This window comes from Moschus berezovskii, chromosome 4 (assembly GCF_049115385.1).
Source record: "Moschus berezovskii isolate FMDL1 chromosome 4, NW_MosBer_1.0, whole genome shotgun sequence".
Classification (NCBI taxonomy): Eukaryota; Metazoa; Chordata; class Mammalia; order Artiodactyla; family Moschidae; genus Moschus; species Moschus berezovskii.
Genome location: NC_142463.1, coordinates 38,665,736 through 38,677,769, shown reverse-complemented (window position 1 = coordinate 38,677,769; position 12,034 = coordinate 38,665,736). Strand labels below are relative to the sequence as shown.

Below are 12,034 nucleotides of genomic sequence, written 5' to 3'. Positions count from 1 at the left end.
AGGTCAGAAAACAAGTCTCAATAAATTTAACAAGATTAAAATCATACCAAACATCGGTTTCAACCACAACCAACAACAGTATAAAACAAAAAATCAATTACAAGAAGAAAACTGAATACACTATATACCTGAAACTAACATAATATTGTAAGTCAACATATATCTTCCTAAATTAGGGTTTACATTTTGTTCAGATAAATACCCAGAAGTGGTATTGCTGGATTGTATCGTAGTTCTATTTTTAGTTTTTTGAGGAATCTTCATGCTATTTCTCATAGCAGATGTACTACTTTATATTACCATCACCAGTGCATGACAGTTTCCTTTTTTCCACATCTCCACCAACCTTTGTTATTGTATTTGCAATTTTAACCATCTAATGTGTGTGTGTAAGATGGTAAATTATTGTGATTTTGCATTTCCCTGATAATTTTCATATGCTTATTTTCATATGCTTGTTAGCTAGCTGTATGTCTTCCTTAGAAAAATGTTTATTCAGTTCCCTTGTCCATTTTTAAATATAATTTTTTGTTTTGTTTTGTTTGCTATTTAGTTGTACGAGTTCTTTAAATATTTAGATATCAACCGCTTATCAGATATATCATTTGCAAATATTTTCTCCCATTCCATAGGTTGCCTTTTCATTTTGCTGATGGTTTTGCTGTGCATTAACTTTTTAGTTTAATGTAGTTTCATTTGTTTACTTTTGCTTCTGTTGTCCTTGCCCGAGGAGATATATTTTTTAAAAAAGAAAAAAAACAACACTGCTAAGACTAACGGCAAGTGCTTACTGTCTATGTTTTATTCAAGGAGTTCATCAGGGATACTGGCCTATATGCACCCTTTCTCTTTTTGTAGTGTCTTCATCTGGATTTGGTATTAGGTTAATGCTGGCCAATGTTCCTTTCTCTTTAATGTTTTGGAATAATTAGAGAAGGACAGGAATTAATGCTTTTCTAAATGTTTGGTAGAATTCATCTGTTAAACCATCTGGAACTAGATTTTGCTGGGAGTGGTTTTTTTTTAATTAATGATTCAACTTCATTACTAGCAATTGATCTATTCAGATTTTCTATTTCTTCATGATTCGGTCTTAGAAGATTGTATGTTTATAGAAATTTATCCGTTTCCTTTAGGTTGCCCAATTTGTTGACATATAACTGTTCATAGTATTCTCTTATGCTCTTTTGTATTCCTATGGTATTGGTTGCAATTTTTCCTCTTCATTTCCAATTTTATTTATTTGGGTTCTCTTTTCTTGATGAGTCTGGCTGCACATTGTCAATTTTGTTTATCATTTCAAAGAACCAACATTTAGTTACATTAATCTTTTTAAATCTCTTTCATTTATTTCTGCTCTCATCCTTATTATTTCCTACATTCTACTACTTTGGGTTTTGTTCTTTTTTTCCTAGTTCCCTGAAATATAAAATTAGATTGTTTATTTGAGATTTTTCTTGTTTCTTGAGGTAGGCCTCTATGAACGTCCCTCTTAGAACTGCTTTTGCTATGTCTACAGATTCTGGAAAGTTGTATTCTCATTTTTATTTGTCTCAACGTTCTTAAAAAAACTTTCTCTTTGATATCTTCATTGACATTGACTTCCTAATTGTTTAGTAGCACACTGTTTAACCTCCAAATATTTGTGTTTTTCCAGTTTTCTTTTTTTTTTTTTTTGCATTTTTGTACACTAATAACAAACTATCAAAAAGAGAAATGAAGAAAATCTCATTTACAACTGCATCAAAAAGAACAATATACCTAGGAATAAATTTAACCAAGAAGGTGAAAGACCTGTACTCTGAAAACATGATAAAAGAAACTAAAGAAGACAAATAACTGAATTGGAAGATTCAATATTATTAAAATACTACTGAAAGCAATCTGCAGTCAATGTAATCTCTACCAAAATACCAATGGCATTTTTTGCATAAAGGAAACAAATAATTCTAAAATTTGTATGAAATCACTAAAGACCCCAAATATCCAGAGAGATTCTTGAGAATGAAGAACAAAGCTGGAAGTTTGAAGCGCCCTTATTTCAAACTATACTACAAAGCTATAGTAATCAAATCAGTATGGTACTGACACAAAAACAGATCAATGGAACAGAATAAAGAGCCCAGAAATAACCTCACGTTCATATGCTTCATTAATCTAAGACAAAGGAAACAACAATACACAATGGCAGAAAAAATTCCTCTTCAATAAATGGTAATGGGAATACTGGACAGCCACATGTAAGAGAATCAGACTACTTTCTCACACCATATGCAAAAATAAACTGAAAACGGATGAAAGACTTAAATGAAACCATAAACATCTAGAAGAAAACAGGTAGCAAGCTCCTTGACATTAGTCTTGGTGATGATTTTTTTAAACTTTAACACCCCAAGGCAACAAAAGCAAAAATTTAAAAAGCAGAACTATAACAAACTAAAATGCTTCTGAACAGCAAAGGAAACCATCAAAAAAATTAAAAGACAATCTACTAAATGGGAGAAAATATTTGCATATTACATGCCTGATAAGGAGTTAAAATCCAAACTATATAAAAAACTCATATAACTCAATATCAAAATACAGACAACCTGATTAGAAAATGAGCTGAAGATGAGAGTTAACATTTTTCCAAAGGTAACATACAGATGCCCAACAAGCACATGAAAAGATACTTAACTTCACTAATCATTGGGGAAATGCAAAGCAAACCATAATGAGCTATTACTTCATACCTATCAGAATGGCTGTTACCAAAAGGACAAAAAATAAGTGCTAGTGAGGATGTGGAGAAAAGCGTTCCTTCATGCACTAATGATGGGAATGTAAATTGCTGCAGGCAGTATGGAAAAGTTATGAAGTTCCTCAAAAACCTAAAACTCAAACTACTACACAATCCAGCAATTCTAATTAAGGGTATTTACTCAAAGCAAATGAAAACACTAATTTAAAAAGATACTGGTACCCCTATATTCATCACAGAACTATTTACAATAGCCAAGATATGAAGGCAACCTAGATGCCCACTGATAGATGACTGAATAAAGTAGATGTTTTACACACACACACACACACACACACACACACACAGTTGAATACTACTCAGTCACAAAAAAAAGAATCAAATCTTGCCATATGAGACAACATGGACCTAGAGGATATTATGCTAAGTGAAATAAGTCAGAGAAAACCAGTATCTGCATGATTTCACTTAAATGTGGAATCTATAAAACTAAACAAATGAACAAACAAAATAGAATCAGACTCATACATATAAAGAACAAACTGATATCATGCTCTTGGATTCGAAGAAATAATATTGTTAAAATTGGTGTACTACCCACAGCAATTGACAGACTTAATGTAATCCTTATCCAATTACCCAAGACATTTACCACAGAACTAGAAAAAATAATCCTAACATTTCTATGGAACAACAAGAGACCCCGTAAAAGCAATCCTCAGGAAAAAGAACAAAGCCAGAGGCAAATTCTCCCAGAACTCAGACAATACTGCAAAGCTACAGTAATCAGAACAGCATGGTATTTAGGGGGGAAAAAACAACAGACATATAGATGAATGAAACAGAAGCGAGAACCCAGAAATAAACCCACACAGCTACAATCAATTAATCTACAACAAAGAAGGCAAGAATGGGGAAAAGATGGTCTCTTCAGCAGGTAGTGTTGTGAAAGCTGGACAGCCTTATATAAATCAATGAAATTAGAATACTCCCTCATACCATATACAAAATAAACTCAAAATGTCTTGAAGACTTAAATATAAGACATGACAACATAAAATCCTGGAAAAAAACACAGGCAAAACCTTCTTGGACATAAATCATAGTAGCATTTTCTTAGATCAGTTTCCCAGGGAAAAAGAAAGAAAAGCAAAAATGAACAAATGGGATCTAGAAACAAAAGACCTCTATATAGAAAACTATAAAACACTGGTGAAACAAATCAGAGAGGACACTAATAGATGGAGAAATATACTGTGTTCATGGATTGGAAGAATAAATATTGTGAAAATGAATATATTACCCAAAGTAATTTATAAGTTCAATGCAATCCCTATCAAGCTGCCAACGGTATTTTTCACAGAGCTAGAACAAATAATTTCACAATTTTTATGGAAATTAAAAAAACCTCGAATAGCCAAAGCAATCTTGAGAAAGAAGAATGGAACTGGGGGAATCAACCTACCGGACTTCAGGCTCTACTACAAAGCCACAGTCATCAAGACAGTATGGTACGGGCATAAAGACAGAAATATAGATCAATGGAACAAAACAGAAAGTCCAGAGATAAATCCATGCACCTATGGACACCTTGTCTTTGACAAAGGAGGCAAGAATATTGAATGGAGAAAAGACAATCTCTTTAACAAGTGGTGCTGGGGAAACTGGTCAACCACTTGTAAAAGAATGAAACTAGAACACTCCCTAACACCATATACCAAAATAAACTCAAAATGGATTAAAGATCTAAATGTAAGACCAGAAACTATAAAACTCCTAGAGGAGAACATAGGCAAAACACTCTCCAATATAAATCACAGAGGATCCTCCATGACCCACCTCCCAGAATATTGGAAATAAAAGCAAAAATAAATGGGACCTAATTAAAATTAAAAGCTTCTGCACAGCAAAGGAAACTATAAGCAAGGTGAAAAGACAGCCTTCAGAATGGGAGAAAATAATAGCAAAGGAAGCAACTGACAAAGGATTAATCTCAAAAATATACAAGCAACTCCTGCAGCTCAATTCCAGAAAAATAAACGACCCAATCAAAAAATGGGCCAAAGAATTAAACAGACATTTCTCCAAAGAAGACATACAGATGGCTAACGAACACATGAAAAGATGCTCAACATCACTCATAATCAGAGAAATGCAAATCAAAACCACAATGAGGTACTATTACACGCCAGTCAGAATGGCTGCTATCCAAAAGTCTACAAGCAATAAATGCTGGAGAGGGTGTGGAGAAAAGGGAACCCTCTTACACTGTTGGTGGGAATGCAAACTAGTACAACCACTACGGAGAGCAGTGTGGAGATTCCTTAAAACTGGAAATAGAACTGCCATACGACCCAGCAATCGCACTCCTGGGCATACACACTGAGGAAACCAGAATTGAAAGAGACACATGTACTCCAATGTTCATCACAGCACTGTTTATAATAGCCAGGACATGGAAGCAACCTAGATGTCCATCTGCAGACGAATGGATAAGAAAGCTGTGGTACATTTACACAATGGAGTACTACTCAGCAATTAAAAAGAATACATTTGAATTAGTTCTAATTAGGTGAATGAAACTGGAGCCTATTATACAGAGTGAAGTAAGCCAGAAAGAAAAACACCAATACAGTATACTAATGCATATATATGGAACTTAGAAAGATGATAACGATAACCCTGTATACGAGACAGCAAAAGAGACACAGATGTATAGAACAGTCTTTTGGACTCTGTGGGAGAGGGCGAGGGTGGGATGATTTGGCAGAATGGCACTGAAACATGTATATTATCATATGTGAAATGAATCGCCAGTCCAGGTTCAATGCATGACACAGGATGCTCGGGGCTGGTGCACGGGGATGACCCAGAGGGATGGGATGGGGAGGGAGGTAGGAGTGGGGTTCAAGATGGGGAACACATGTACTCCTGGGGAAGATTCATGTCAATGTATGGCAAAACCAATACAATAATGTAAAAAAAAATTATAATAATAATAAAAATAAATACAAAAAAAAAAAAACAAAACAAAAAACAAATGGGATCTAAACAAACTTACAAGCTTTTGCACATCAAAGGAAACCGTCAAGAAAAAAAATAGACAACCTACAGAATGGGAGAAAATATTTGCAAATGATGCAACTAACAACGGATTAATACCTAAAATATACAAACAGCTCATACAACTCCATATTAAAAAAAAACAAAACCCAATCAAAAAATGGGAAGGAGACCTAAACAGTTACTTCTTTAAAGACATACAGATGGCCAATAGGCACATGAAAAGACGTTCAACATCTATACTTAAATAAATAAATAACAAGGTCTTATTGAATAGTATAGGAAACTATATTTAATATATCATGATAAAACAATAGAAAATAACATGAAAATGAATATATATATATAACTGAGAATATATATTTATAACTACACAGCAGAAATTCACCTAAAAGTGTAAATCAACTATACTTCAAAAATTCAAAAAAAAATTTTTTTAATGTATTATATTGTAAAATGTAATTTTGAGTAATGCTCAAAATTATCCAAGCAAGGCTTCAACAGTACCTGAACCGTGAACTTCCAGATATTCAAGCTGGATTTAGAAAAGGCAGAGGAACCAGAGATCAAATTGCCAACATCCGTTGGATCACAGGAAAAGCAAGCGAGTTCCAGAAAACCACCTACTTCTGCTGTATTGACTATGCCAAAGTGTTTGACCGTGTGGATCACAACGAAATGGAAAATTCTTAAAGAGAAGGGAATACCAGACCACCTGACCTGCCTCCTGAGAAATCTGCATGCAGGTCAGGAAGCAACAGTTAGAACTAGATGTGGAACAACAGACTGGTTCCAAATTGGGAAAGGAGTTCGTCAAGGCTATCTATTGTCACCCAATTTATTTAAATTATATGCAGAGTACATCATGCGAAATGCCAACCTGGATGAAGCACAAGCTGGAATCAAGATTGCCAGGAGAAATATCAATAACCTCAGATACACAGATGACACCACCCTATGGCAGAAAGCAAAGAAGAACTAAGAGCCTCTTGATGAAAGTGAAAGAGGGGAGTGAAAAAGTTGGCTTAAAACTCAATATTCAAAAAACATAGACCATGGCATCTGGTCCCATCAATTCACGGCAAACAGATGGGGAAACAATGGTAACTGTGACCGATTTTATTTTGGGGGGCTCCAAAATCACTGCAAATGGTGACTGCAGCCATGAAATTAAAAGACACTTGCTCCTTGGAAGAAAAGTTATGGCCAACCTAGACAGCATATTAAAAAGCAGAGACATCACTTTGCCAACAAAGGTCCACCTAGTCAAAGCTATGATTTTTCCAGTAGTCATGTATGGATGCAGAGAAGGTAATGGCAACCCACTCCAGTACTCCTGCCTGGAAAATTCCATGGACGGAGGAGCCTGCGGTAGGCTGCAGTCCATAGGGTTGCTAAGTCGGACACGACTGAGCTACTTCACTTTCACTTTTCATTTTCATGCATTGGAGAAGGAAATGGCAACCCACTCCAGTGTTCTTGCCTGGAGAATCCCAGGGACGGGGGAGCCTGGTGGGCTGCCATCTGTGGGGTCGCACAGAGTCGGACACGACTGAAGTGACTTAGCAACAGCAGCAGCAGCATGTATGGATATGAGAGTTGGACTGTAAAGAAAGCTGAGTGCTGAAGAATTGATGCTTTTGAATTGTGGTGTTGGAGAAGACTCTTGAGAATCCCTTGGACTGCAAGGAGATCCAACCAGTCAATCTTAAAGGAAATTATTCCTGAATATTCATTGGAAAGACTGACGCTAAAGCTGAAACTCCAATACTTTGGCCACCTGATGCAAAAAACTGACTCATTGGGAAAGACTGAAGGCAGGAGGAGAAGGGGATAACAGAGGATGAGATGGTTGAATAGTATCACCGATTTGATGGACATGAGTTTGAGCAAGTTCCAGGAGTTGGTGATAGACAGGGAAGCCTGGGGTGCTGCAGTCCATGGGGTTGCAAAGAGTCAGACACGACTGAGTGACTGAAGTGAATGGATATTGTAAAAACTCTTTTGCAGTTTAAATTAATCAGCTAGACCAACATGAACAGATAAAATCTCCAAGTCAGTCAAATGAAAAAGCAAGTTGCAAAAGGATATATAATTTTTTATATAAATATATAATCAATGACAAGTTTAAGAACATACAAAACAGTATATGTTTTTTATGGATATATCAAGTATACTGATTTACACTAATTTAGGATAGCGGCTGCCACTTGGAAGGAAATAAGGGAATAAGATTGGGGAGGTGTAATACACTTCAATAATATACGAGGGCTTTATTTTTCCTTAAGCTTAATAATAGCACATGGTATTTATTATGATATCCTCTACATTTCTGTACGCTTGACATTTTTAAAAACTAATCTAATAATGTCAACATACTGTAAAAGTACAAACTTCTTCAGCCTGGCATTCAAAACTCCACAATATTATTTCAACCTCCTTTTCTAGCCTCCTCCTCTACTATTTACTATAGTTTTTCCTTATTTTCAATACATATGTCATCTCTATTACAATTAATGAACATTTTTCCTTTCAGAATTTTATTGTTTTAATTAATTTATTTATTTGGCTGCACTTAGTCTTAGGTGTGACATGTGGGATCTAGTTCCCCAACCAGACATTGAACTCAGGCCCCCTGCAATGGGAGCGTGTAGCGTCTTAGCCACTAGACCACCAAGGAAGTCCCTCTTTTCAGAATTTTGACTCAAATAGCCTTGTACAGGTCAATGATAAGGAGGAAATCACATGTTTAATAAGCCAGCTATACTTTTCTATTATGAATACATATATATAAGCATTAGAGTATTTGTACTACTGTCACCTAAAAACATCAAGTATTACACCTTGGGTTGTGTATCAGTGGTTCTCAAATTTGATGTATGAGGTTACTTGGGAGGTTTATTAGAAATGAAGGGTCCCAAGCCAAATCTCTAGGACTTCTGATTCAGGTAATTAGAAGACAGAGATCCTGCCCTACATGTATCCACGGCCCCTAACAAATTGGACTATCTGCCATTTTCTAAAGAAACTACATTTTTCTTTTCCGGTACCTTTCCTTTTGTTATTTCCTCTGCTTGAAGCACACTCCCTTCTCCCTGAGCCAATAGAAATTAAGCCTACACTTTAAGGTCCATATTAAATATCACCATCACAATAAAGAACTTTGACATGGACGTAACATCTCTCTCATTTTAACCTTCTTCCTTCCCCTATCAATTTATTTCTATTTCTGTATGAATGCTTATCACATTCAATGTAATGCACATCTTCTCTTATTCTGCCTCCCGAACTATAAATGCCACTTGAGGGCAAAAGCAGGGATTATGGCTTGATGATTTTATGCTTTCAACATGATAGTTAATCAGATACTTGCTGGACTGAGCTCTGCTAAACGATGAATTAAATTAACAAGTTTTATTAACATTTAAAACTCATGTGGCAAATGCATTAGAATATTCATTTGTATAGCATTACAAATTAAATATGAGAATCTAGATTATCTGGCCTCATTTTCAAAATGAGAAAACTGAAAATATATCCTATATAGAAACAAATAATTTAAGAAGTTCTAATTTTCAAAGAAAAAAATATTACAGTTTAAAAATGCCAAATTCAGCTTTTAAGAAGGAAAGCTGCTTAACTTACAATCTTCCAAGCAAAGGCAAATGATCAAGCTATTAATTGACAAAGTGAGTTTTTGATACTGCTACAAAATGCTATGAACTTAAGAACAACAATATGGGGTCACAAAGAGTCGGACACGACTGAGCGACTGCACTGAACTGAAGTGAATAGACTAGCAAAATTCTCAATACGTCCATATATTTCAGCATGTTTTCTCTTTGCTTTAACATTGCATATCACTAGGATACATCAAGCGCAATAACTTCTAAGTAGTTTTCCAGCATAAAAACTATAATTATTAGTATAAAACCCACAAAACTATGTTTTTAATCAGAAAACATCAACATGCAACTCATTTATGAATATAATTGTTTTTCAATTTGGTAATAGTAATTTGGGTTGTTTTCTATTCCAGAGGTAATTACTTCACTGTTCTAAATATACTTATTTCAATCTAGATAGAAAATAAACTAATGGAAACAGAAATGGAACTTTTTAATGGAAAAATGTTCATCAACATCAATCTATATTACAGTATCATCTGCATCTGTATATTTTAGTACATAACACCTTATAAAGACAGAGCATTGTCAAAATGAAATATACAAATGTATATACTAATTTCAAGTAATAAAAAAGAGAAAATGGAGAAAACATATTTCCGAATGTTCACTTGGTCATTCAGGTGGAAAAGGAGAGTGAAAAGACGACAACTGTGAGAAATGAGGAATAAGAAACTGTTCTCACATCTCATTTTCTCCTCTTCTCATTCATTTTTCTGTCATATTCCTGTTAAATTTCCTCTTTTACATGGCAAGTCAAGTAAACTAAACCTAACTCAAATGAAACTTTTTATTTAACTTTTTCATTCTATTTTTACATTATAAAAATAAAATTTCAACCTAGTATGTCCATTTTCCTGAGTAAAATTAACTCGAAATAAAGCAGTTAAAAGGCATACTATTATAACTGAGCTCAAGTTAAGAATTCCTAAAAATGATTCTAGTACTGGCTTTAATTACCATAAATGATAAACTGTAACTATTGATACTAATAAAGAGAGCCATCCAGTTATGCTTACTTCCTAAATAAGTAATCTTTCCAAACTACTAAATACACACAGACCTTAAGGCCCTATAAATATTTTAGCAGTACTCAATGGCCAGAAAAATGCAGAAGTTTAAAGGTAATAAGAGGAGTCAAATAAACCTATTTCAGAGATCCTATAAGTAGAACAGATCAGATTAAACAAGCTTATTGGAAGGTAACAACACAGCTCATTTGATAAAGCAGTTCTGCGAAATCCAAAAATACCATTTCTCTTTAAAAAAAAATCAAAGAAGCACTTGGACTAACAAGAAATAATGCACAATTTGGCTTGATCAAATACTTCATTAATTTTTTTCTAGCCCCTAAGGTATTGCCCTTTTAAAATCTTCAAATAAAATATAACCTAATTGCTTGCATATGGCTACAGTTTGCAGATTTTTATTTCAACAGTGCCACCTAGTGGATCAGTCAGTACTTTCAACTGGTCAAGAAATGGTTTCATCATCCTCAAAGGCTAGGAATCCCCAAATAGTTACATTTTCTGGTTCACAATATTCCTAATAATATTAACATTCAAGGGGAAATTTTATAACTGTATTATAAATTATGGATTTTTATCTTCTGATAGGCTATCTCTAATTAAAAATTAGATCATTTACAAATACTATAACAATATTTAAAATAAAAGTACCTTAGAGATTTCTTCAGAAGCTCGTTTGAAGTCCTGAACATTTCGACAGTAAAATCCTATTGTACAGCTAGGATCCATTTTTCGAAATGACATCTTTTTGGGAGAAGGGCAGTGGAATGTCTGTAATTTTAAAAGTTCTTTAGGATTAATTTAGTTTTATGTAATGGACTTACTTTATATACAAAAATATCACTTCATTTAAACTTTGCTATCTAGCTATTCTTCAAACTATAAACATGCTTTCAAATGGTGTTTTAGAATATCCTATGTAGATGATCCCTACCAATCTCCAAAGTTGTAAAACATAAGAGCCAACATTGTGTATATTCAGTTTACCAAATCTCCACCTTACACATTAGTGCCATTCTGCAAAAGAAAGGAAGTGTGTCAAAAGCAGGGTGCATTTCTAACACTTGCAGAAGGGAAAATAAATGTATCTCTGGAAAAGACATGAATAAGCTAGAACAATGTTTAGAATCAAATTAGTTATTTCTATGAAAGTCTGTTCGGTTAGAGATTTTTTAAATATTTATAAACCTTTGAATAAGAAAATCAAGACTTTGTAAACAAATATGCAGGTTCATGAAAATGTTCCATGATGATATGAAGAGGTCAACTTGAGAGTTTTAGCAACTGACACAATCAGCACATAATTGCACACTGTCCCAACCCATTCTTCTACTGAGCTTTACCTCAAGTTCTTGTTTAGTCCCACACAGGATAAGGTGAAAATTGTTCTACTGTGGTTCTTGCCCTCTTCCCTTAGTTCACTCTTCTGTAGTAGTCACAGTGTTAAAGATACAAATGCGCCAAAAATGCTGCTCTACACTCTCTACTCTTGCCAGCAGGCTGTGGCTATTAGC

General features: G+C 34.4%; 1 protein-coding gene across 7 annotated transcripts in view; it reads right to left on the bottom strand.

Annotated features, from left to right (window-relative positions):
• Positions 1-12,034, bottom strand: part of ATG4C (autophagy related 4C cysteine peptidase) — a 103,203-nt gene that overhangs the window by 15,978 nt on the left and 75,191 nt on the right. For 6 of the 7 annotated variants that reach the window (XR_016037190.1, XR_016037191.1, XR_016037189.1 and 3 more), the window contains exon 10: positions 11,172-11,291. The exons of the other annotated variant lie outside the window; for it this stretch is intronic. Coding sequence is in view for 1 of the 6 variants with exons in the window: in XM_055402075.2 (XP_055258050.1) it covers positions 11,172-11,291 (120 nt within the window). In the remaining 5 variants the exon portion in view is untranslated. The remainder of the gene's footprint in view (positions 1-11,171; positions 11,292-12,034) is intronic. 7 annotated transcript variants of the gene reach the window in all.